The sequence below is a fragment of the Scyliorhinus torazame genome, chromosome 15, assembly GCF_047496885.1.
Source record: "Scyliorhinus torazame isolate Kashiwa2021f chromosome 15, sScyTor2.1, whole genome shotgun sequence".
NCBI classification, from domain to species: Eukaryota; Metazoa; Chordata; class Chondrichthyes; order Carcharhiniformes; family Scyliorhinidae; genus Scyliorhinus; species Scyliorhinus torazame.
The window spans coordinates 209,465,285-209,492,285 of record NC_092721.1 but is presented as its reverse complement, the minus strand read 5'-3'; the positions used below and the strand labels follow the sequence as shown (position 1 = coordinate 209,492,285).

Below are 27,001 nucleotides of genomic sequence, written 5' to 3'. Positions count from 1 at the left end.
CATGGGGTGGGATTCTTGGACCCCCGCCGGGTCGGAGTATCGCCGGGGGCTGGCGTGAATCCAGCTGGCGTGAATTAATATATACCAGGCACCTTTGGTCTTCCTGGTATATATTAATGACCCAGACCTTGGTGTGCAGAATGATACGAAGATTGGAACTTCAAAAGAGCATAGATACATGCTGGTGGATTGGGCAGACAAGTGGCAGATGGAGTTCAATGCAGAGTGTTAGGTCATTCATTTTGGCAGGAAGAGTGTGAAGCGACAGTATCAAATAAAGAGAGAAAGCCTTAAGGAGGCGCAGGAACAAAGAAATCTGTGTGACAATGTACATAAGTCAGTGAAGGTGGTCGGGTAAGGAGAGAGACTGTGGATAAAACACAGAGGGTTCTATTAATAGGGATATTGAGTACAAGAGTACATGTTGAACTTGTACAGGACACTCGTTAGGCCTCATCTGGATTTCTGGGTCCAGTTCTGGGCTCCATACTGAATGAAGAATGTGAAGGTGTTGGGGAGAGTGCAGAGGAGATTCACAAGAATGATTCCAGAGATAAATAACTGTAGGTACGATGATAGATGGGAGAGGTTGGGACTGTTTTCCTCACCAAAAAGGCCAAAAGAAGCAGAAATGATGTGAGGAAAAATTATTTCACCCAGGGGGTGGTTAGAGTCTGGAACGAACTTCCTGGGAGGGTGGAAGAGGCAGCTTCGAGGTATTCGAAAGGGAATTGGATTGTTTTCGGAAAGGAAAGAATGTGCAAGGTTCCAAGGCAGGGGCGTGGGACTTGGTGGAATGTTCTTTCCCGAGAGCCAGTGCCGACCTGGTGGGATGAATGTCCCCCTTTCCCACTGAAAATATTCTGGGAAATCCCTTGATCAGATTGTAACTGATTCTGGCTGGTCAACCCCTTTCCCTGATCAATAGCGACGTTGTCAACAGGCTGGTTTTAGAACGGGAGCGGTGTACCTGAATGACAGCGTTACAGAATTCCAGGGAGTTCATGAACATGGTGAGCGAGGTGACACCCATCCAGTCCTCGCGCCGCAGCGCATGCCAATCATCGCCACGCACTTCGATCTTTCGAGGTAAAGATGAGTAAAGTGCACTGAGGCCCGTGGCCAGCACCTGTCGGAGCCAAGGTGAAAGGTCAGAGAGACAGCACACAATGTCAGACAAGACACAGACGAAGATTATAAACGTCTCATTCACCCACAACCCAATGCGGGGATTCGGGGGATGTGTTACACACAACAGGACAGGTGGAGAAAGTAGACATTATGAGGACATAATGAGTAATATTACAGACAGTCATGTGACACCATAGCTCCACATCCCTCAGTATATGCAATGAAAATCTATCAACCTTATTCTTCAAAGATCCGAGCATCACTGAGCAGCCAGTGAGCTTTTGGGAGGGCGGGAGGTGTGTGTGTGTGTGGGGGGGGGGGCGCCCTTGACATTCAATGGCATTACCATCGCTGAATCCCCACAGTCAACATCCTGGGGGTTACCATTGATCAGAAACTGAACTGGACCCAGCCACATTAATACTGTGGCTACCACGGCAGGTCAGAGGCCAGGAATCCTACAGCAAGTAACTCACCTCCTGACCCCTCAAAGCCTGTCCACCATCTACAAGGCACAAGTCAGCAGTGTGCTGGAATACTCTCCACTTGCCTGGATGAGCGCAGCTCCAACAACACTCAAGAAGCTCAACACTATCCAGGACAAAGCAGCCGTTTGATTGGCTCCCCTTCCACAAACATTCAAACTCTCCCCCACCGACGCACAGTGACAGCCGTGTGCACCATCTACAAGATGCACTGCAGGAACTCACCAAGGTTCCTCAGACAGCACTTTCCAAACCCACGACCACTACCATCTAGAAGGACAAGAGCAGCAGATACCTGGGGCCCCCACCACCTGGAGGTTCCCCTTCAAGTCACTCACTGCCCTGACTGGGAAATATATCGCCGTTCCTTCACTGTCGCTGGGGCAACATCCTGGAACTCCCTCCCTAACAGCACAGTGGGTGTACCTACACCTCAGGGACTGCAGCGGTTCAAGAAGGCAGCTCACCCCCACCTTCTGAAAGGCAATTAGGGATGGGCAATAAATGCTGGCCTAACCAGCGACACCCACATCCCGTCGATGAATTTAAAAAAAGATTCCATCGAATTCCACTTACCCCATCCTCAGAATTTTTAGTGTTTTATCGTTTCTCATTACCTTTTGTATCTGTGCTTTTTAAAATTCTCATTTTTTTTTCAAACCTCCTCCAGCCCTACACTGCTCTGAGAGACCTGCTCTCCTCAACCCCTCCCAATTTCCACCTTTGGAACTGTGCCCCCAGCTGGGACCAAAGCTCTGGAATTCCCCCCCTCTCCAAAACAGAACTCTGTGAGCGAGCTGCTGGCCTATCGATGTGATTTCCGATTTCAGTTTCAAAGTGCGTCTGGGAAGCAGTTTGGGATGTTTCCCTGTGCTAAAGGCGCTATGTAAATGGTGGGTGTTGTTGTTGTACACCAGCTGAGTGATTTGTGTATCTGGACACCCGGATCTCTGCTCCTTCACAATGATCGGTTTGGAAGGTTAGGTTTGGAGATGCAGATGTCAGCTCGATGTAAATTAGCTGCTGTAAAAGCTGCTAAAGAAAGACTTCCACTTCTTTCCCACCCTCTCGGACTTACAACGGTGTTTTTAAAGCCAATTGTAATGTGGGAAATGCCTCCGCCAATTTGTGCATATCCTGCAAGAACTTTTACACCAAGCAGTGGGCAGAGAGGAGTGGGTTAAATACTGGAGGGGACCAAGCCTGTGCCCGATAGAACGTCAGCTGAACTTGCAATCTAAAAGCAGCCTCAGTAAATACACCACTCAGCTGTGACCAGGGCAGGACCAGCCACGATGCCAGGAAGTGGTTGTGTCTGTCTCTCGAGAGGCAAGGGTACACACCCTGTTGGCTTCAAAAACCGCCCAGGAGATTCCAAACATTCCAATCCAACTCTGGCAGAGGATGCAGGCAGCAGCGAGACAGACTGCCTGCAGAGTCGCTGATCACACCCTGGGCCCTTTCAGCAGGCAGCACTGAGACACGGAGCTGGATTCTCTGCATCCCGACACCAAAACCACGTCCGGCACCGGGGCGGAGAATCCATTTCGGTGCACAAAATCGGGACCGGTGCCGGGTATCGCCATACCAGCGGCCATTGCTGCAGGCCCGCCCCGGCATTCCCCGCCCCGGCATTCCCCTCCCCGGCATTCCCCTCCCCGCCCCGGCATTCCCCACCCCGGCATTCCCCTCCCCGCCCCGGCATTCCCCTCCCCGCCCCGGCATTCCCCTCCCCGGCATTCCCCTCCCCGCCCCGGCATTCCCCTCCCCGCCCCGGCATTCCCCTCCCCGGCATTCCCCTCCCCGCCCCGGCATTCCCCACCCCGCCCCGGCATTCCCCACCCCGGCATTCCCCTCTTTCCCCGCCCCGGCATTCCCCGCCCCGGCATTCCCCTCCCCGGCATTCCCCTCTTTCCCCTCCCCGGCATTCCCCTCCCCGCCCCGGCATTCCCCTCCCCGGCATTCCCCACCCCGCCCCGGCATTCCCCTCCCCGGCATTCCCCTCCCCGCCCCGGCATTCCCCACCCCGCCCCGGCATTCCCCTCCCCGCCCCGGCATTCCCCGCCCCGGCATTCCCCTCCCCGGCATTCCCCTCTTTCCCCGCCCCGGCATTCCCCGCCCCGGCATTCCCCTCCCCGGCATTCCCCTCTTTCCCCGCCCCGGCATTCCTCGCCCCGCCATTCCCCACCCCGGCATTCCCCTCTTTCCCCGCCCCGGCATTCCCCGCCCCGGCATTCCCCTCTTTCCCCGCCCCGGCATTCCCCACCCCGGCATTCCCCTCCCCGGCATTCCCCGCCCCGGCATTCTCCTCCCCGGCATTCCCCGCCCCGGCATTCCCCACCCCGGCATTCCCCTCCCCGGCATTCCTCGCCCCGCCATTCCCCACCCCGGCATTCCCCTCTTTCCCCGCCCCGGCATTCCCCGCCCCGGCATTCCCCTCTTTCCCCGCCCCGGCATTCCCCACCCCGGCATTCCCCTCCCCGGCATTCCCCGCCCCGGCATTCCCCTCTTTCCCCGCCCCGGCATTCCCCGCCCCGGCATTCCCCTCCCCGGCATTCCCCGCCCCGGCATTCCCCTCCCCTCCCCGGCATTCCCCGCCCCGGCATTCCCCTCCCCGGCATTCCCCTCCCCGCCCCGGCATTCCCCTCCCCGGCATTCCCCTCCCCGCCCCGGCATTCCCCTCCCCTCCCCGGCATTCCCCGCCCCGGCATTCCCCACCCCGCCATTCCCCACCCCGGCATTCCCCGCCCCGCCATTCCCCGCCCCGCCATTCCCCACCCCGGCATTCCCCGCCCCGGCATTCCCCACCCCGCCATTCCCCGCCCCGGCATTCCCCACCCCGCCATTCCCCGCCCCGGCATTCCCCGCCCCGCCATTCCCCACCCCGCCATTCCCCACCCCGGCATTCCCCACCCCGCCATTCCCCACCCCGGCATTCCCCTCCCCGGCATTCCCCTCCCCGGCATTCCCCACCCCGCCATTCCCCACCCCGCCATTCCCCGCCCCGCCATTCTCCGCCCCGCCATTCCCCGCCCCGCCATTCCCCGCCCCGCCCCGGCATTCCCCGCCCCGGCATTCCCCGCCCCGCCATTCTCCGCCCCGCCATTCCCCGCCCCGCCATTCTCCGTCCCGCCATTCCCCACCCCGGCATTCCCCGCCCCGCCCCGGCATTCCCCGCCCCGGCATTCCCCTCCCCGGCATTCCCGCCCCGGCATTCCCCTCCCCTCCCCGGCATTCCCCGCCCCGGCATTCCCCTCCCCTCCCCGGCATTCCCCTCCCCGGCATTCCCCTCCCCGCCCCGGCATTCCCCTCCCCGGCATTCCCCTCCCCGCCCCGGCATTCCCCTCCCCTCCCCGGCATTCCCTGCCCCGGCATTCCCCACCCCGCCATTCCCCACCCCGGCATTCCCCGCCCCGCCATTCCCCACCCCGCCATTCCCCACCCCGCCATTCCCCACCCCGGCATTCCCCGCCCCGGCATTCCCCGCCCCGCCATTCCCCGCCCCGGGATTCCCCACCCCGCCATTCCCCGCCCCGGCATTCCCCGCCCCGCCATTCCCCACCCCGCCATTCCCCACCCCGGCATTCCCCACCCCGCCATTCCCCACCCCGGCATTCCCCTCCCCGGCATTCCCCTCCCCGGCATTCCCCGCCCCGGCATTCCCCACCCCGCCATTCCCCACCCCGCCATTCCCCGCCCCGCCATTCTCCGCCCCGCCATTCCCCGCCCCGCCATTCCCCGCCCCGCCCCGGCATTCCCCGCCCCGGCATTCCCCGCCCCGCCATTCTCCGCCCCGCCATTCCCCGCCCCGCCATTCTCCGTCCCGCCATTCTCCACCCCGCCATTCCCCGCCCCGCCCCGGCATTCCCTGCCCCGGCATTCCCCGCCCCGCCATTCTCCGTCCCGCCATTCTCCGCCCCGCCATTCCCCGCCCCGGCATTCCCCGCCCCGGCATTCCCCGCCCCGGCATTCCCCGCCCCGGCATTCCCCTCCCCGGCATTCCCCTCCACGCCCCGGCATTCTCCGCCCCGGCATTCCCCTCCCCGGCATTCCCCTCCCCGGCATTCCCCTCCCCTCCCCGGCATTCCCCGCCCCGGCATTCCCCTCCCCGGCATTCCCCTCCCCGCCCCGGCATTCTCCGCCCCGGCATTCCCCGCCCCGGCATTCCCCTCCCCGCCCCGGCAATCCCCGCCCCGGCATTCCCCTCCCCGGCATTCCCCTACCAGCCCCGGCATTCCCCGCCCCGGCATTCCCCGCCCCGGCATTCCCCTCCCCGCCCCGGCAATCCCCGCCCCGGCATTCCCCTCCCCGGCATTCCCCGCCCCGGCATTCCCCGCCCCGGCATTCCCCGCCCCGGCATTCCCCGCCCTGCCATTCTCCGACCCGCCATTCCCCGCCCCGCCATTCCCCACCCCGCCCCGGCATTCCCCGCCCTGCCATTCTCCGACCCGCCATTCCCCGCCCCGCCATTCCCCGCCCCGGCATTCCCCGCCCCGGCATTCCCCGCCCCGGCATTCCCCGCCCCGCCCCAGCATTCCCCGCCCCGCCATTCTCCGCCCCGCCATTCCCCGCCCCGCCATTCTCCGCCCCGCCATTCCCCGCCCCGCCATTCCCCGCCCCGGCATTCCCCGCCCCGGCATTCTCCGCCCCGCCCCAGCATTCCCCGCCCCAAAATTCTCCGCCCCGCCCCGGCATTCCCCTCCCCGGCATTCCCCGCCCCGCCCCAGCATTCCCCGCCCCGGCATTCTCCACCCCGGCATTCCCCGCCCCGCCATTCTCTGTCCCGCCATTCTCCGCCCCGCCATTCCCCGCCCCGCCATTCTCCGCCCCGCCATTCCCCGCCCCGCCATTCCCCGCCCCGCCCCGGCATTCCCCACCCCGCCATTCCCCGCCCCGCCCCGGCATTCCCCGCCCCGCCATTCTCTGCCCCGCCATTCTCCGCCCCGCCATTCCCCGCCCCGCCATTCCCCGCCCCGCCCCGGCATTCCCCACCCCGCCATTCCCCGCCCCGCCCCGGCATTCCCCGCCCCGCCATTCCCCGCCCCGCCATTCTCCGCCCCGCCATTCCCCGCCCCGCCATTCCCCGCCCCGCCCCGGCATTCCCCACCCCGCCATTCCCCGCCCCGCCCCGGCATTCCCCGCCCCGCCATTCTCTGCCCCGCCATTCTCCGTCCCGCCATTCTCCACCCCGCCATTCCCCGCCCCGCCCCGGCATTCCCTGCCCCGGCATTCCACGCCCCGCCATTCTCCGCTCCGCCACTCTCCGCCCCGCCATTCTCCGCCCCGGCATTCCCCGGACCGCCATTCTCCGCCCCGCCATTCTCCGCCCCGCCATTCTCCGCCCCGGCGTTCCCCGCCCCGCCATTCTCCGCCCCGCCATTCCCCGCCCCGCCATTCCCCGCCCCGGCATTCCCCGCCCCGCCATTCCCCGCCCCGCCATTCTCCGCCCCGCCATTCACCGCCCCGCCATTCTCCGCCCCGGCATTCCCCGCTCCGCCATTCTCCGCCCCGCCATTCTCCGCCCCGCCATTCTCTGCCCCGCCATTCTCCGCCCCGCCATTCCCCGCCCCGGCATTCCACGCCCCGGCTTTCCCCGCCCCGCCATTCCCCGCCCCGCCCCGCCATTCCCCGCCCCACCATTCTCCGCCCCGCCATTCCCCGCCCCGCCCCGCCATTCCCCACCCCGCCATTCTCCGTCCCGCCATTCTCCACCCCGCCATTCCCCGCCCCGCCCCGCCCCAGCATTCCCCGCCCCGGCATTCCCCGCCCCGCCATTCTCCGCCCCGCCATTCCCCACCCCGCCATTCCCCGCCCCGCCCCGGCATTCCCCGCCCCGGCATTCCCCGCCCCGCCATTCTCCACCCCGCCATTCCCCGCCCCGCCATTCTCCGCCCCGCCATTCCCCACCCCGCCATTCCCCGCCCCGCCCCGGCATTCCCCGCCCCGGCATTCCCCGCCCCGCCATTCTCCGCCCCGCCATTCCCCGCCCCGCCATTCTCCGCCCCGCCATTCTCCACCCCGCCATTCTCCGCCCCGCCCCGGCATTCCCTGCCCCGACATTCTCAGCCCCGCCATACCACGCCCTGGCATTCCCCGCCCCGGCATTCTCCGTCCCGCCATTCCCCGCCCCGGCATTCCCCGCCCCGCCATTCTCCGCCCCGCCATTCTCCGCCCCGCCATTCCCCGCCCCGCCATTCCCCGCCCCGCCATTCTCCGCCCCGCCATTCCCCGCCACGCCATTCTCCCAACCGCCATTCCCAGCCCCAGCATTCCCCGCCCCGGCATTCCCCGCCACGCCATTCTCCCAACCGCCATTCCCAGCCCCAGCATTCCTCGCCCCGGCATTCCCCGCCCCGGCATTCCCCGCCCCGGCATTCCCCGCCCCGGCATTCCACGCCCCGGCTTTCCCCGCCCCGCCATTCCCCGCCCCGCCCCGCCATTCCCCGCCCCGGCATTCTCCGCCCCGCCCCAGCATTCCCCGCCCCGGCATTCCCCGCCCCGGCATTCTCCGCCCCGCCCCGGCATTCCCCGCCCCGGCATTCCCCGCCCCGGCATTCTCCGCCCCGCCCCAGCATTCCCCGCCCCGGCATTCCCCGCCCCGCCATTCCCCGCCCCGCCATTCTCCGCCCCGGCATTCTCCGTCCCGCCATTCTCCGCCCCGCCATTCCCAGCCCCGCCATTCTCCGCCCCGCCATTCCCCGCCCCGCCATTCTCCGCCCCGGCATTCTCCGCCCCGGCATTCTCCGCCCCGCCATTCTCCGCCCCGCCATTCCCCGCCCCGCCATTCCCCGCCCCGCCATTCTCCGCCCCGGCATTCTCCGTCCCGCCATTCTCCGCCCCGCCATTCCCCGCCCCGCCATTCCCCGCCCCGCCATTCCCCGCCCCGCCATTCCCCGCCCCGCCATTCTCCGCCCCGCCATTCCCCGCCCCGCCATTCCCCGCCCCGCCATTCTCCGCCCCGGCATTCTCCGCCCCGGCATTCTCCGCCCCGCCATTCTCCGCCCCGGCATTCTCCGCCCCGCCATTCCCCGCCCCGCCATTCTCCGCCCCGGCATTCTCCGTCCCGCCATTCTCCGCCCCGCCATTCCCAGCCCCGCCATTCTCCGCCCCGCCATTCCCCGCCCCGCCATTCTCCGCCCCGGCATTCCCCGCCCCGCCATTCTCCGCCCCGCCATTCTCCGCCCCGGCATTCTCCGCCCCGGCATTCTCCGCCCCGCCATTCTCCGCCCCGGCATTCCCCGCCCCGGCATTCCCCGCCCCGGCATTCTCCGCCCCGGCATTCTCCGCCCCGCCATTCTCCGCCCCGCCCCGCCATTCTCCGCCTCGCCATTCTCCGCCCCGCCCCGCCATTCTCCGCCCCGCCATTCTCCGCCCCGCCATTCTCCGCCCCGGCATTCTCCGCCCCGGCATTCTCCGCCCCGCCATTCTCCGCCCCGCCATTCTCCGCCCCGGCATTCCCCGCCCCGGCATTCTCCGCCCCGGCATTCTCCGCCCCGGCATTCTCCGCCCCGCCATTCTCCGCCCCGCCCCGCCATTCTCCGCCCCGGCATTCTCCGCCCCGGCATTCTCCGCCCCGCCATTCTCCGCCCCGGCATTCTCCGCCCCGGCATTCTCCGCCCCGCCATTCTCCGCCCCGCCATTCTCCGCCCCGGCATTCTCCGCCCCGGCATTCTCCGCCCCGGCATTCTCCGCCCCGCCATTCTCCACCCCGCCCCGCCATTCTCCGCCCCGCCCCGCCATTCTCCGCCCCGCCATTCTCCGCCCCGCCCCGGCATTCTCCGCCCCGGCATTCTCCGCCCCGCCATTCTCCGCCCCGCCCCGCCATTCTCCGCCCCGCCATTCTCCGCCCCGCCCCGGCATTCTCCGCCCCGGCATTCTCCGCCCCGCCATTCTCCGCCCCGCCCCGGCATTCTCCGCCCCGCCCCGCCAATCTCCACCCCGCCATTCTCCGCCCCGGCATTCTCCGCCCCGGCATTCTCCTCCCCGGCATTCTCCGCCCCGCCATTCTCCGCCCCGCCATTCTCCGCCCCGCCATTCTCCGCCCCGCCATTCTCCGCCCCGCCATTCTCCGCCCCGGCATCCTCCGCCCCGCCATTCCCCGCCCCGCCATTCTCCGCCCCGGCATCCTCCGCCCCGCCATTCTCCACCCTGCCATTCTCCGCCCCGCCATTCCCCGCCCCGCCATTCTCCGCCCGCCATTCTCCGCCCCGGCATTCTCCGCCCCGTAATTCTCCGCCCCGCCATTCTCCGGCCCGGCATTCTCCGCCCCGGCATTCTCCGCCCCGCCATTCTCCGCCCCGGCATTCTCCGCCCCGCCATTCTCCGCCCCGGCATTCTCCGCCCCGGCATTCTCCGCCCCGCCATTCCCCGCCCCAGCATGCCCCGCCCCAGCATTCCCCGCCCCGCCATTCTCCGCCCCGGCATTCCCCGCACCGCCATTCTCCGCCCCGCCATTCCCCGCCCCGCCATTCCCCGCCCCGCCATTCTCCGCCCCGGCATTCTCCGCCCCGGCATTCCCCGCCCCGCCATTCTCCGCCCCGCCATTCTCCGCCCCGCCATTCCCCGCCCCGCCATTCCCCGCCCCGCCATTCTCCGCCCCGCCATTCCCCGCCCCGCCATTCCCCGCCCCGCCATTCCCCGCCCCGGCATTCTCCGCCCCGCCATTCTCCGCCCCGCCATTCTCCGCCCCGCCATTCTCCGCCCCGGCATTCTCCGCCCCGCCATTCTCCGCCCGCCATTCTCCGCCCCGCCATTCTCCGGCCCGGCATTCTCCGGCCCGGCATTCTCCGGCCCGGCATTCTCCGCCCCGGCATTCTCCGCCCCGCCATTCTCCGCCCCGGCATTCTCCGCCCCGCCATTCTCCGCCCCGGCATTCTCCGCCCCGCCATTCTCCGCCCCGCCATTCTCCGCCCCGGCATTCCCCGCCCCGGCATTCCCCGCCCCGGCATTCCCCGCCCCGCCATTCTCCGCCCCGGCATTCCCCGCCCCGGCATTCTCCGCCCCGGCATTCTCCGCCCCGGCATTCTCCGCCCCGCCATTCTCCGCCCCGCCATTCTCCGCCCCGGCATTCTCCGCCCCGCCATTCTCCGCCCCGCCATTCTCCGCCCCGCCATTCCCCGCCCCGGCATTCTCCGCCCCGCCCCGCCATTCTCCGCCCCGCCATTCTCCGCCCCGGCATTCCCCGCCCCGGCATTCTCCGCCCCGCCCCGCCATTCTCCGCCCCGCCATTCTCCGCCCCGCCATTCTCCGCCCCGCCCCGGCACTCTCCGCCCCGCCATTCTCCGCCCCGCCATTCTCCGCCCCGCCCCGGCATTCTCCGCCCCGGCATTCTCCGCTCCGCCATTCTCCGCCCCGCCCCGGCATTCTCCGCCCCGGCATTCTCCGCCCCGGCATTCTCCGCCCCGCCATTCTCCGCCCCGGCATTCCCCGCCCCGCCATTCTCCGCCCCGGCATCCTCCGCCCCGCCATTCTCCGCCCCGCCATTCTCCGCCCCGGCATTCTCCGCCCCGCCATTCCCCGCCCCGCCATTCTCCGCCCCGCCATTCCCCGCCCCGCCATTCTCCGCCCCGGCATTCTCCGCCCCGCCATTCCCCGCCCCGCCATTCTCCGCCCCGCCATTCCCCGCCCCGCCATTCTCCGCCCCGGCATTCCCCGCCCCGGCATTCTCCGCCCCGGCATTCCCCGCCCCGGCATTCTCCGCCCCGCCATTCTCCGCCCCGGCATTCTCCGCCCCGCCATTCTCCGCCCCGCCATTCCCCGCCCCGCCATTCTCCGCCCCGGCATTCTCCGCCCCGCCATTCTCCGCCCCGCCATTCTCCGCCCCGCCATTCCCCGCCCCGCCATTCCCCGCCCCGGCATTCTCCGCCCCGCCATTCCCCGCCCCGCCATTCTCCGCCCCGCCATTCTCCGCCCCGGCATTCTCCGCCCCGCCATTCTCCGCCCCGCCATTCTCCGCCCCGGCATTCCCCGCCCCGGCATTCTCCGCCCCGCCATTCCCCGCCCCGCCATTCTCCGCCCCGCCATTCCCCGCCCCGCCATTCTCCGCCCCGCCATTCCCCGCCCCGCCATTCTCCGCCCCGCCATTCCCCGCCCCGCCATTCTCCGCCCCGCCATTTTCCGCCCCGCCATTCTCCGCCCCGGCATTCTCCGCCCCGCCATTCTCCGCCCCGCCATTCTCCGCCCCGCCATTCTCCGCCCCGGCATTCCCCGCCCCGGCATTCCCCGCCCCGGCATTCCCCGCCCCGGCATTCCCCGCCCCGCCATTCTCCGCCCCGCCATTCTCAGGCCCGGCATTCCCCGCCCCGGCATTCCCCGTCCCGCCATTCTCCGCCCCGCCATTCTTAGGCCCGGCATTCCCCGCCCCGCCATTCCCCGCCCCGCCATTCCTCGCCCCGCCATTCCCCGCCCCGCTATTCTCAGGCCCGGCATTCCCCGCCCTGCCATTCCCCGCCCCGCCATTCCCAGGCCCGGCATTCTCAGGCCCGGCATTCTCCGCCCCTGCATTCCCCGCCCCGGCATTCCCCGCCCCGGCATTCCCAGGCCCGGCATTCCCAGGCCCGGCATTCTCCGCCCCGGCATTCTCCGCCCCGGCATTCCCCGCCCCGGCATTCCCCGCCCCTGCATTCCCCGCCCCGGCATTCCCCGCCCCGGCATTCTCCGCCCCGGCATTCTCCGCCCTGGCATTCTCCGCCCCGGCATTCTCCGCCCCGGCATTCCCCGCCCCGGCATTCTCCGCCCCGGCATTCCCCGCCCCGGCATTCCCCGCCCCGGCATTCCCCGCCCCGCCATTCCCCGCCCCGGCATTCTCAGGCCCGGCATTCTCCGCCCCGGCATTCCCCGCCCCGCCATTCCCCGCCCCGCCATTCTCAGGCCCGGCATTCCCCGCCCCGGCATTCCCCGCCCCGCCATTCTCCGCCCCGGCAGTCCCCGCCCCGCCATTCCCCGCCCCGCCGTTCCCCGCCCCGCCATTCCCCGCCCCGCCATTCTCAGGCCCGGCATTCCCTGCTCCGGCATTCCCCGCCCCGCCATTCCCAGGCCCGGCATTCTCAGGCCCGGCATTCCCCGCCCCGGCATTCCCCGCCCCGGCATTCCCCGCCCCGGCATTCCCCGCCCCGGCATTCTCAGGCCCGGCATTCTCCGCCCCGGCATTCCCCGCCCCGCCATTCCCCGCCCCGCCATTCTCAGGCCCGGCATTCCCCGCCCCGGCATTCCCCGCCCCGCCATTCTCCGCCCCGGCAGTCTCCGCCCCGCCATTCCCCGCCCCGCCGTTCCCCGCCCCGCCATTCCCCGCCCCGCCATTCTCAGGCCCGGCATTCCCTGCCCCGGCATTCCCCGCCCCGCCATTCCCAGGCCCGGCATTCTCAGGCCCGGCATTCCCCGCCCCGGCATTCCCCGCCCCGGCATTCTCCGCCCCGGCATTCCCCGCCCCGCCATTCCCCGCCCCGCCATTCCCCGCCCCGGCATTCTCCGCCCCGGCATTCTCCGGCCCGCCATTCTCCGCCCCGCCATTCTCCGCCCCGCCATTCTCCGCCCCGGCATTCCCCGCCCCGGCATTCCCCGCCCCGGCATTCCCCGCCCCGGCATTCCCCGCCCCGCCATTCCCCGCCCCGGCATTCTCAGGCCCGGCATTCTCAGGCCCGGCATTCTCCGCCCCGGCATTCCCCGCCCCGCCATTCCCCGCCCCGCCATTCTCCGGCCCGGCACTCTCCGCCCCGGCATTCTCCGCCCCGCCATTCTCCGCCCCGGCATTCTCCGCCCCGCCATTCTCCGCCCCGCCATTCCCCGCCCCGCCATTCTCCGCCCCGGCATTCTCCGCCCCGCCATTCTCCGCCCCGCCATTCTCCGCCCCGCCATTCCCCGCCCCGCCATTCCCCGCCCCGGCATTCTCCGCCCCGCCATTCCCCGCCCCGCCATTCTCCGCCCCGCCATTCTCCGCCCCGGCATTCTCCGCCCCGCCATTCTCCGCCCCGCCATTCTCCGCCCCGGCATTCCCCGCCCCGGCATTCTCCGCCCCGCCATTCCCCGCCCCGCCATTCTCCGCCCCGCCATTCCCCGCCCCGCCATTCTCCGCCCCGCCATTCCCCGCCCCGCCATTCTCCGCCCCGCCATTCCCCGCCCCGCCATTCTCCGCCCCGCCATTTTCCGCCCCGCCATTCTCCGCCCCGGCATTCTCCGCCCCGCCATTCTCCGCCCCGCCATTCTCCGCCCCGCCATTCTCCGCCCCGGCATTCCCCGCCCCGGCATTCCCCGCCCCGGCATTCCCCGCCCCGGCATTCCCCGCCCCGCCATTCTCCGCCCCGCCATTCTCAGGCCCGGCATTCCCCGCCCCGGCATTCCCCGTCCCGCCATTCTCCGCCCCGCCATTCTTAGGCCCGGCATTCCCCGCCCCGCCATTCCCCGCCCCGCCATTCCTCGCCCCGCCATTCCCCGCCCCGCTATTCTCAGGCCCGGCATTCCCCGCCCTGCCATTCCCCGCCCCGCCATTCCCAGGCCCGGCATTCTCAGGCCCGGCATTCTCCGCCCCTGCATTCCCCGCCCCGGCATTCCCCGCCCCGGCATTCCCAGGCCCGGCATTCCCAGGCCCGGCATTCTCCGCCCCGGCATTCTCCGCCCCGGCATTCCCCGCCCCGGCATTCCCCGCCCCTGCATTCCCCGCCCCGGCATTCCCCGCCCCGGCATTCTCCGCCCCGGCATTCTCCGCCCTGGCATTCTCCGCCCCGGCATTCTCCGCCCCGGCATTCCCCGCCCCGGCATTCTCCGCCCCGGCATTCCCCGCCCCGGCATTCCCCGCCCCGGCATTCCCCGCCCCGCCATTCCCCGCCCCGGCATTCTCAGGCCCGGCATTCTCCGCCCCGGCATTCCCCGCCCCGCCATTCCCCGCCCCGCCATTCTCAGGCCCGGCATTCCCCGCCCCGGCATTCCCCGCCCCGCCATTCTCCGCCCCGGCAGTCCCCGCCCCGCCATTCCCCGCCCCGCCGTTCCCCGCCCCGCCATTCCCCGCCCCGCCATTCTCAGGCCCGGCATTCCCTGCTCCAGCATTCCCCGCCCCGCCATTCCCAGGCCCGGCATTCTCAGGCCCGGCATTCTCCGCCCCGGCATTCCCCGCCCCGGCATTCCCCGCCCCGGCATTCCCCGCCCCGGCATTCCCCGCCCCGGCATTCTCAGGCCCGGCATTCTCCGCCCCGGCATTCCCCGCCCCGCCATTCCCCGCCCCGCCATTCTCAGGCCCGGCATTCCCCGCCCCGGCATTCCCCGCCCCGCCATTCTCCGCCCCGGCAGTCTCCGCCCCGCCATTCCCCGCCCCGCCGTTCCCCGCCCCGCCATTCCCCGCCCCGCCATTCTCAGGCCCGGCATTCCCTGCCCCGGCATTCCCCGCCCCGCCATTCCCAGGCCCGGCATTCTCAGGCCCGGCATTCCCCGCCCCGGCATTCCCCGCCCCGGCATTCTCCGCCCCGGCATTCCCCGCCCCGCCATTCCCCGCCCCGCCATTCCCCGCCCCGGCATTCTCCGCCCCGGCATTCTCCGGCCCGCCATTCTCCGCCCCGCCATTCTCCGCCCCGCCATTCTCCGCCCCGGCATTCCCCGCCCCGGCATTCCCCGCCCCGGCATTCCCCGCCCCGGCATTCCCCGCCCCGCCATTCCCCGCCCCGGCATTCTCAGGCCCGGCATTCTCAGGCCCGGCATTCTCCGCCCCGGCATTCCCCGCCCCGCCATTCCCCGCCCCGCCATTCTCCGGCCCGGCACTCTCCGCCCCGGCATTCTCCGCCCCGCCATTCTCCGCCGCGACCGGCCGATGTGCCGACGGAGTGGGTCTAACATGGTACCAGTCGGGCTACTCGCGAGGCGGCTGCACTCAGTCCGCGGCGGCCATGGTCGGGGGCGGGCCGAACGGAGGGCAGGGGGGGGGGCTCATAGGGCACCGGGCTGATTTTGGGCGGGCGGTTCGTGTTGGGCATACGGCCGATCGGGGGCAGCTCTGCGGTCGGAGCCGCCATGGAGCACGGGGGGGGGGGGGGGGGGCTGGAGGCTGCGCCGTGCGCATGCGCGACCTCTGACCCGGGAATGCGGGGGACCAGGAAAAGCTGCGAGTTTGACACCAGGACCCTGCGAGACCCCTGCGGGGCTGAGAATTTGTGGCCTTTTCACTCCAGTCGTTCTGTTGTGAAAGGCCACAGTTGTTACATCGCCGCGGCAACAGAGTCCCAAAGAGGGAGAAGCTGGCCGCAGGGATCACACACTGGGCTGCTTCAGCGGTCAGCACTGGGCCAAAAGGCAATGAGCACAACACCTGACCCTCACCAACAACGGTAGCACTGCTGCCGTCCAGCTTCAGGGTCCCAGGTTCAATTCCAGTCTCGGTCCACTATCTGTGCGGAATTTGCATTCCTCCCACAGTCCAAAGGTGAGCAGGTTAGGCGGATTGGCCGTGATCAATTGCCCTTAGTGTCCAAAGGTTAGTTGGGGTTACCGGATTACAGTGACAGGTTGGAGGCATGGGCAAAAGGGAGCTCTTTCCAAGGGACGGTGCAGACTCAATGGGCCGAATGGCCTCCTTCTCCACTGTAAATTCTATGATACTATGAACTCCCCGTCAATACTGACACACTCCCCGGGACCCCCTGGAAATACTGACACACTCCCCGGGACCCCCTGGAAATACTGACACACTCCCCGGGACCCCCTGTAAATACTGACACACTCCCCGGGGACCCTCTGTAAATACTGACACACTCCCCGGGGACGCCCTGTAAACACTGACACACTCCCCGGGACCCCCTGTAAATACTGACACACTCCCCGGGACCCCCTGGAAATACTGACACACTCCCCGGGACCCCCTAGAAATACTGACACACTCCCCGGGACCCCCTGTAAATACTGACACACTCCCCGGGACCCCCTGGAAATACTGACACACTCCCCGGGACCCCCTGTAAATACTGACACACTCCCCGGGGATCCCCTGTAAATACTGACACACTCCCCGGGGATCCCCTGTAAATACTGACACACTCCCCGGTACCCCCTGGAAATACTGACACACTCCCCGGGACTCCCTGTAAATACTGACACACTCCCCGGGACCCCCTGGAAATACTGACACACTCCCCGGGGATCCCCTGTAAATACTGACACACTCCCCGGGGATCCCCTGTAAATACTGACACACACCCCGGGGACCCCCTGTAAATACTGACACACTCCCCGGGACCCCCTGGAAATACTGACACACTCCCCGGGACCCCCTGTAAATACTAACACACTCCCCGGGACCCCCTGTAAATACTGACACACTCCCCGGGGCCCCCCTGTAAATACTGACACACTCCCCGGGGATCCCCCTGTAAATACTGACACACTCCCCGGGGATCCCCCTGTAAATACTGACACTCTCCCCGGGGATCCCCCTGTAAATACTGACACACTCCCCGGGGACCCCCTGTAAATACTAACACACTCCCCGGGACCCCCTGTAAATACTGACACACTCCCCGGGGATCCCCCTGTAAATACTGACACACTCCCCGGGAACCCCAGTAAATACTGACACACTCCTCGGGACCCCCTGGAAATACTGACACACTCCCCGGGGACCCCCTTTAAATACTGACACACTCCCCGGGAACCCCTGTAAATACTGACACAATCCTCGGGACCCCCTGGAAATACTGACACACTCCCCGGGACCCCCTGTAAATACTGACACACTCCCCGGGACCCCCTGTAAATACTGACACATACCCCGGGGATCCCCCTGTAAAGACTGACACACTCTCCGGGAACCCTCTGTAAAGATGGACACACTCCCCAGGGACCCCCTGTAAATACTGACACACTCCCCGGGGACTCCCTGTAAATACTGACACACTCCCCGGGGACTCCCTGTAAATACTGACACACTCCCCAGGAACCCTCTGTAAATACTGACACACTCCCCGGGGACTCCCTGTAAATACTGACACACTCCCCAGGAACCCTCTGTAAATACTGACACACTCCCTGGGGACCCCGTGTAAATACTGACACACTCCCCGGAGACCCCCTGTAAATACTGACACGCTCCCCGGAGACCCCCTGTAAATACTGACATACTCCCCGGGGAGCCCCTGTAAATACTGACACACTCCCCGGGACCCCCTGGAAATACTGACACACTCCCCCGGAGACTCCCTGCAAATACTGACATACTCGCTGGGGACCCCCTGTAAATACTGACACCCCCCCCCCCCGGAGACCCCCTGTACATACTGACACACTGCCCGGGGACCCCCTGTAAATACTGACACACTCCCCTGGGGAGCCCCTGTAAATACTGACACCCCCCCCCCCCGGAGACCCCCTGTAAATACTGACACACTCCCCGAGGATCCTCTGTAAACATTGACACACTCCCCGGGGACCCACTGTAAATACTGACACACTCCCCGGGGACTCCCCTGTAAATACTGACACACTCCCCGGGGTGTCCCTGTAACCACTGACACACTCTCCGGGGACCCCCTGTAAATACTGACACACTCCCCGGGACCCCCTTTAAAGACGAACACACTCCCCCGGGACCCCCTGTAAATACTAACACACTCCCCGGGGACTCCCTGTAAATACTGACACACTCCCCGGAGATCCCCTTTAAATACTGACACACTCCCCCGGGGACACCCTGTAAATACTGACACACTCCCCGGCGACCCCCTGTAAATAATGACACACTCCCCGGGACCCCCTGTAAATACTGACACACTCCCCCGAGGAGCCCCTGTAAATACTGAAACACTCCCCGGGGACCCTCTGTAAATACTGACACACTCCCCGGGACCCCCTGTAAATACTGACACACTCCACGGGACCCACTGTAAATACTGACACACTCCCCGGGGACTCCCTGTAAATACTGAAACACTCCCCGGGGACCCTCTGTAAATACTGACACACTCCCCGGGACACCCTTTAAATACAGACACACTCCCCGGGGACCCCCTGTAAATACTGACACACTCCCCGGGACCCCCTGTAAATACTGACACACTCCCCGGGGACCCCCTGTAAATACTGACACACTCCCCGGGGACTCCCTGTAAATACTGAAACACTCCCCGGGGACCCTCTGTAAATACTGACACACTCCCCGGGGACCCACTGTAAATACTGACACACTCCCCGGGGACCCCCTGTAAATACTGACACACTCCCCGGGGACTCCCTGTAAATACTGAAACACTCCCCGGGACCCCCTGTAAATACTGACACACTCCCCGGGACCCCCTGTAAAGACTGACACACTCACCCGAGGAGCCCCTGTAAATACTGAAACACTCCCCAGGAACCCTCTGTAAATACTGACACACTCCCCAGGGACCCCCTGTAAATACTGACACACTCCCCGGGGACCCCCTGTAAATACTGACACACTCCCCAGGAACCCTCTGTAAATACTGACACACTCCCCAGGGACCCCCTGTAAATACTGACACACTCCCCAGGGACCCCCTGTAAATACTGACACACTCCCCTGGGGACCCCCTGTAAATACTGACGCACCCCTGGGGACCCCCTGTAAATACAGACAGACTCCCCGGAGACCCCCTGTAAATACTGACACACTCCCCAGGAACCCTCTGTAAATACTGACACACTCACCAGGGACCCTCTAAATACTGACACACTCCCCGGGACCCCCTGTAAATACTGACACACTCCCCGGGGACTCCCTGTAAATAATGACACACCCCCGGAGAACCCCTGTACATACTGACACACTCCCCGGGAAACCCCTGTAAATACTGACACACTCCCCGGAGACTCACTATAAATACTGACACACTCCCCGGGGACCCTCTGTAAATACTGACACACTCCCCGGGGATCCCCTGTAAATACTGACACACTCCCCGGGGACTCCCTGTAAACACTGACACACTCCCCGGGACCCCCTGTAAATACTGACATACTCCCCGGGGACCCCCTGTACATACTGACACACTCCCCGGGGACCCCCTGTACATACTGACACACTCCCCGGGGACTCTCTGTAAACATTGACACACTCCCCGGGGACCCCCTGCAAATACTGACACACTCCCCGGGAACCCCTGTAAATACTGACACACTCCCCAGGGACGCCCTGTAAATACTGATACACTCCCCGGGGACCCCCTGTAAATACTGACACACTCCCCAGGGACCCCCTGTAAATACTGATAAACTCCCCAGGGACCCCCTGTAAATACTGACATTCTCCCCGGGGACTCCCTGGAAATACTGACACACTCCCCGGGACCCGCCTGAAAATACTGACACACTCCACGGGGACTAACTGTAAATACTGACACACTCTCCGGGAACCCTCTGTAAATACTGACACATTCCCCGGGGTACCCTCTGTAAATACTGACACACTCCCCGGGGACTCACTGTAAATACTGACACACTCTCCGGGAACCCTCTGTAATTACTGACACACTCGCCGGGACCCCCTGTAAATACTGACACACTCCCCGGGGACCCCCTGTAAACACTGACACACTCCCTGGGGACCCTCTGTATATACTGACATACTCCCCGGGGACCCCCTGTAAATACAGACAGACTCCTCGGGGACCCTCTGTAAATACTGACACACTCCCCGGGGACCCCCTGTAAACACTGACACACTCCTCGGGGACCCCCTGTAAATACAGACAGACTCCTCGGGGACCCTCTGTAAATACTGACACACTCCCCGGGGACCCCCTGTAAACACTGACACACTCCCTGGGGACCCCCTGTATATACTGACATACTCCCCGGGGACCCCCTGTAAATACAGACAGACTCCCCGGGGACCCTCTGTAAATACTGACACACTCCCCGGGAATCCCCTGTAAATACTGACATACTCCCCGGGGACCCCATGTAAATACAGACAGACTCCCCGGGGACCCCCTGTAAATACCGACACACTCCCCGGGGACCCCCGGTAAATACAGACAGACTCCCCGGGGACCCCCTGTAAATACTGACACACTCCCCGGGACACCCTGTAAATACTGACACACTCCCCGGGGACCCCCCTGTATATACTGACACACTCCCCGGGGACACCCTGTAAATACTGACGCACTCCCCCGAGGAGCCCCTGTAAATACTGACACACTCCCCGGGGACCCCCTGTAAATACTGACACACTCCCCGGGGACCCCCTGTAAATACTGGCACACACCCCGGGGACCCCCTGTAAATACTGACATACTCCCCGGGACCCCCTGTAAACACTGACACACTCCCCGGGACACCCTGTAAATACTGACACACTCCCGGGGGACCCCCTGTAAATACTCACAGACTCCCCGGGGACTCACTGTAAACATTGCATATTAAATATTGTACAGGGCAGTAAGCCTGTAAACCCAACATCCTCCCCAACACAGGACAAAGTGGGTCAGAAAGGCCGAGGTCTCAGGCTGGATTCCAGCTCACTGCCCATTTCCTGTTACTGTCTCCATGTCCCTGGGTTAACAGGACAGCGAGGGATCACTATCCAGTAAGTAGCTGGGAGTATGTGTGAGGACAGGCCTAGGCTGGGCAGCGGCAGTGCCAGGGTGCTGTGTGAAGGGCTGGGCAGTGCCAGGGTCCTGTGTGAAGGGCTGGGCAGTGCCAGGGTCCTGTGTGAAGGGCTGGGCAGTGCCAGGGTGCTGTGTGAAGGGCTGGGCAGTGCCAGGGTCCTGTGTGAAGGGCTGGGCAGTGCCAGGGTGCTGTGTGAAGGGCTGGGCAGTGCCAGGGTTCTGTGTGAAGGGCTGGGCAGTGCCAGGGTGCTGTGTGAAGGGCTGGGCAGTGCCAGGGTTCTGTGTGAAGGGCTGGGCAGTGCCAGGGTGCTGTGTGAAGGGCTGGGCAGTGCCAGGGTGCTGTGTGAAGGGCTGGGCAGTGCCAGGGTTCTGTGTGAAGGGCTGGGCAGTGCCAGGGTGCTGTGTGAAGGGCTGGGCAGTGCCAGGGTCCTGTGTGAAGGGCTGGGCAGTGCCAGGGTGCTGTGTGAAGGGCTGGGCAGTGCCAGGGTGCTGTGTGAAGGGCTGGGCAGTGCCAGGGTGCTGTGTGAAGGGCTGGGCAGTGCCAGGGTCCTGTGTGAAGGGCTGGGCAGTGCCAGGGTCCTGTGTGAAGGGCTGGGCAGTGCCAGGGTCCTGTGTGAAGGGCTGGGCAGTGCCAGGGTGCTGTGTGAAGGGCTGGGCAGTGCCAGGGTTCTGTGTGAAGGGCTGGGCAGTGCCAGGGTGCTGTGTGAAGGGCTGGGCAGTGCCAGGCTGCTGTGTGAAGAGTTGGACAAGAGGCTCGGTGGAAAAGGCAGTCGCTGAACACAGTTCAGGGGTGAAATTCTCCGGTATCGGCGCGATGTCCGCCGACCGGCGCCCAAAACGGCGCAAATCAGTCGGGCATCGCGCCGCCCCAAAGGTGCGGAATGCTCCGCATCTTTGGGGGCCGAGCCCCAACCTTGAGGAGCTAGGCCGACGCCGGAGGAATTTGTTGCCCCGCCAGCTGGCGCGGAAATGACCTCTCCGGGCGGCGCATGCGCGGGAGCGTTAGCGGCCGCTGACGGCATTCCCGCGCATGCGCAGTGGAGGGAGTCTCTTCCGCCTCCGCCATGGTGGAGACCGTGGCGGAGGCGGAAGGGAAAGAGTGCCCCCACGGCACAGGCCCGCCCGCGGATCGGTGGGCCCCAATCGCGGGCCAGGCCAGCGTGGGGGCACCCCCCGGGGCCAGATCGCCCCGCGCCCCCCCAGGACCCCGGAGCCCGCCCTCGCCACCTTGTCCCGCCGGTAAGAGAAGTGGTTTAATCCACGCCGGCGGGACAGGCATTCTAGCAGCGAGACTTCGGCCCATCCGGGCCGGAGAATCGCGGGGGGGGGGGCCCGCCAACTGGCGCGGCCCGATTTCGACCCCCGCCGAATATCCGGTGCCGGAGAATTTGGCAACCGGCGGGGGCGGGATTCACGCCAGCCCCCGGCGATTCTCCGACCCAGCGGGGGGGTCGGAGAATCTCACCCCATGTGTTAGGAAATGGGCGTGTTAGTCAGAGAGTGGGAACCCCTCCCTTACCCACCCGTAACCCCACCCTTACCCACCCGTAACCCCACCCTTACCCACCCGTAACCCCTCCCTTACCCACCCGTAACCCCTCCCTTACTCACCCGTAACCCCACCCACCCGTAACCCCACCCTTACCCACCCGTAACCCCTCCCTTACCCACCCGTAACCCCACCCTTACCCACCCGTAACCCCTCCCTTACCCACCCGTAACCCCTCCCTTACCCACCCGTAACCCCTCCCTTACTCACCCGTAACCCCACCCACCCGTAACCCCACCCTTACCCACCCGTAACCCCTCCCTTACCCACCCGTAACCCCACCCTTACCCACCCGTAACCCCTCCCTCCACCACAGGCCCCTACACCCTCCCCCCCCCGTAACCCCTCCCTCCACCACAGGCCCCAACACCCCCCCCCCACCGTAACCCCTCCCTCCACCACAGGCCCCCCCCCGTAACCCCTCCTTCCACCACAGGCCCCCCCCCCGTTGCCCCTCCCTCCACCACAGGCCCCCCCCCCGTAACCCCTCCCTCCACCACAGGCCCCAACACCCCCCCCCCGTAACCCCTCCTTCCACACAGGCCCCCCCCCGTAACTCCTCCCTCCACCACAGGCCCCAACACCCCCCCCCGTAACCCCTCCTTCCACCACAGGCCCCCCCCCCCGTTGCCCCTCCCTCCACACTCAGGCGTGCACTTACCGGGCAGAAGTAGGAGTTTTCTGCAATATATCTCCCCACAGTGTCATTCTTTGCGGAGATGGCCATGATGAGGAGCAGTGCGTCTCGCGCTTGCTGTCCAATCAGACCATCGCGGTGGATGAAGGGAACCAGAATGGAGAAGATGAGGAGGTTGGCAGGGCCCTGGCGGGTGGGAGTGTGAAAGAAGAGTTCGAGGATGGAGGGCTCCTTGGCCAGTGACACACAGATCTGGTTCAGTAGCAACACTAGGTTGTTTTCCACCACAGGGGAATGAGGTTCACCACACACGCTCAGCAACCTCATCACGGGGTTGAGGATGGGCTGATATCGTAGCAGGGGCTGATGGCACCGACTGACCAGCAGCTCGTACAGCTTCAATTGCTCCATTTTTTTGTCATCGTTAAATTGCCAGCGCAGGTTCCAGCTCAGCAACCTGTCCAGGATTCCCTCCAAAATCACCAGCTCCAGGATGGGACCGATTCCCGTCTCCTCCTGGGGCCTCTCCTCCGCCAACAGGTACATCATTTGATCGGTGTAGTTGCGGACTGCACTGGCTTCATCCATTGTTCGTGAGTCCTGCCGCTCCAGAATCCGACTCACCTGTAACACAACCCAAGATAAATCACTGCTTCAGCCTCCACTAGAGCAGGGGGAGGCCATTCAGCCCTTTGAGCCTGCTCCCCCATTCAATCTGACCTCGATCCTTCTTGGTTCTGGAACCTTAAATGTCCTTACCCAACAATGAAGGCCAATGTCCTATTAGCCTGTGTTAACACTGACGGTTAGTGTTTTCAGAAGTTGGATTCCTATATCTCTCTCTCCCACTCCCTAATTACTAGTTTTTCACCATTTAGAAAATAATGTGTCCAATTCTGGCCACCGCTCTTTAGGAAAAATGTGAAGGGTGCGGAGTATATCGGGCAGCACGGTAGCATTGCGGATAGCACAATTGCTTCACAGCTCCAGGGCCCCAGGTTCGATTCCGGCTTGGGTCACTGTCTGTGCGGAGTCTGCACATCCTCCCCGTGTGTGCGTGGGTTTCCTCCGGGTGCTCCGGTTTCCTCCCAGTCCAAAGATGTGCAGGTTAGGTGGATTGGCCGTGATAAATTGCCCTTAGTGTCCAAAATTACCCTTCGTGTTGGGTGGGGTTACTGGGTTATGGGGATAAGGTGGAGGTGTTGACCTTGGGTAGGGTGCTCTTCCCAAGAGCCGGTGCAGACTCGATGGGCCGAATGGCCTCCTTCTGCACTGTAAATTCTGTGATAATTCTATGAAAACTACCAGGGATGAGGGACTTCAGTTGCTGTGGAACGAGGTGCTGGGATTATTCACAGTAACTTCATTGCAGTGTAATGTAATTGTGACACTAATAAGAGATTATTATTATTCTCCTTACAGCAGAGAAGGTTAAAAGGAGGATTTGATAGAGGAGTTTAAACTGGTGAGGTGTAAATAAGGAGAAAATGTTTGCAGCAGCTGGAGTTGCGGTAATCCAGATCGAAGAGGATCGCTAAAGGGACCTGGGAAGGTGAATATTGTTTGAATGCCGTGGTTTATGATCACTGGGAACGCACGGATAAATGACAAGCACATCAATAGTGAAATTCAAAGGGGATATTTGAAAATGAGTAATTTACAGGCCCATGGGGGAAGTGAGAGGTTTCTAAAAACTTCACTCAGGAAATGAGTCGAGTTGATAAGTCCACACGCACTGCAGGAGATTAAATTCCAGAATGTGTCTGATGAGTTGGGTAGAGTTTATTTTCACTCATTCCTCGGACGTGGCTTCTCTGCCAAGTCCAGCATTTATTGTCCATCCCTAGTTGCCCTTGAGAGGGCAGTTAAAAGTTAACCACATTGCATAAGGAGGCAGGGCTGGGTTTGCCGTTGTTGTTTCCGGTGCCTGAGTCGTTGCCGGGCGGTCCGTCCGGTTTCATTCCTTTTTGTGATCTTGTTGCGGTTGGATACCCGCTCGGCCCTGTCAGAGTCGACCCCATTGCTGTGGGTCTGGAGTCACATGGAGGCCAGACCAGGTAAGGACGGCAGATTTCCTCCCTTGAAGGACATTAGTGACCCAGGTGGGTTTTTACAACAATTGACAATATTTCTTAGTTATCATTACTGGGACTAGTTTTCCAATTCCAAATTTTATTAATTGAATTTAAATTTCACCAGCTGCTGAGGTGGGATTTGAACCCATGTACCCAGAGCTTTAACCTGGGCCTCTGGGACATAACCATCTCCCACCTCACTGCGTCGTAAAAGGTCCTCAATCAGCTCCTCTTATTCCACCAGCTGTTGTTTGTTTTGAAGCAGCTGATTCAGCCGGGGGTTGCCCGCAAACTGGAGGAGACTTTGGGTCAGAGATGAACCCATCGCAACCCCAACGTGTGTGACATTGAATCATTTCTCATACGTGCAGCTTGTTATCGGGAACTAAGAACAATACAGCACAGGACAGGCCCTTCGGCCCTCCAAGCCTGCGCCGATCACGTGTCCTATCAAACCAACCGCCTGTATCCTTCTGTACCCAGTCTGTTCGTGTGTCTATCCAGATAAGTCTGAAAGGTCGCTAACGTATCTGCCCCAACCACCTCACTGGGCCGTGCATTCCAGGCCACCACCACCCTCGGTGTAAAAAACCTCCCCCGCACATCTCCACTGAACCTTTCCCCCCTCACCGTGAACTTGTGCCCCCTTGTAATTGTCATTTCCACCCTGGGAAAAAGCCTCCCACTGATCACCCTATCTATACCCCTCATAATTTTATAAACTTCTATCAGGTCGCCCCTCAGCCTCCGTCTCTCCGGGGAGAACAATCCCAGTTTATTCAATCCCTCCTCATAGCTAATACCCTCCATACCAGGCAACATCCTGGTAAACCTTTTCTGTACCCTCTCCAAAGCCTCCACGTCCTTCTGGTAGTGCGGTGACCAGAATTGGACACAGTATTCCAAATGTGGCCTAACCAACGTTCTATAGAACTGTAACATAATTCCCGAGCTTTTATACTCGATATCCCGAAGCACAAGGGTCAGTAATATCCAGTTCAAGTGGGACTCACCGATTGTACAAGTGCAGTAAAGTGATACGGCTTGCTGGGGAGTGGGCCGAGGTAGAGTGCTCTACGGAGGGTCAATGCAGACCCGATGGGCCGAATAGCCTCCTTCTGTACTGTTTAAGATTCTATGGATTCATCAGGGGAAGACAACTGCAGAGATTTGAAGTATGGAAAATCCCCAGACTGCACACTACCCTTTACTGTATACAGCATGGTGGCACAGCGGTTAGCACTGTTGCTTCACAGCTCCAGGGTCCCAGGTTCGATTCCGGCTTGGGCCACTGTCTGTGTGGAGTTTGCACGTTCTCCCCGTGTGTGCGTGGGTTTCCTCCGGGTGCTCCGGTTTCCTCTCACGGTCCAAAGATGTGCAGGTTAGGTGGATTGGCCGTGATAAATTGCCCTCAGTATCCAAAAAGATTGGGTGGGGTTGCTGGGTTACGGGGATAGGGTGGAGGCATGGGCTTAAGTAGGGTACTCTTTCCAAGGGATGGTGCAGACTCGATGGGCCGAATGGCCTCCTTCTGCACTGTAAATTCTATGATTCTATGATCTATCAGGATATCAGTCATGCAT

At 64.5% G+C, this 27,001-nt stretch overlaps 1 protein-coding gene across 7 annotated transcripts in view; it reads right to left on the bottom strand.

Moving 5' to 3' along the window:
• Window positions 1–27,001, bottom strand: part of fhip1b (FHF complex subunit HOOK interacting protein 1B) — a 276,462-nt gene that overhangs the window by 169,653 nt on the left and 79,808 nt on the right. For all 7 annotated transcript variants that reach the window (XR_011935254.1, XM_072477543.1, XM_072477544.1 and 4 more), the window contains exons 3-4: window positions 23,368–23,967; window positions 971–1,129 (exon numbers count right to left, since the gene is read on the bottom strand). Coding sequence is in view for 6 of the 7 variants with exons in the window: in XM_072477543.1 (XP_072333644.1) it covers window positions 971–1,129; window positions 23,368–23,967 (759 nt within the window). In the remaining variant the exon portion in view is untranslated. The remainder of the gene's footprint in view (window positions 1–970; window positions 1,130–23,367; window positions 23,968–27,001) is intronic.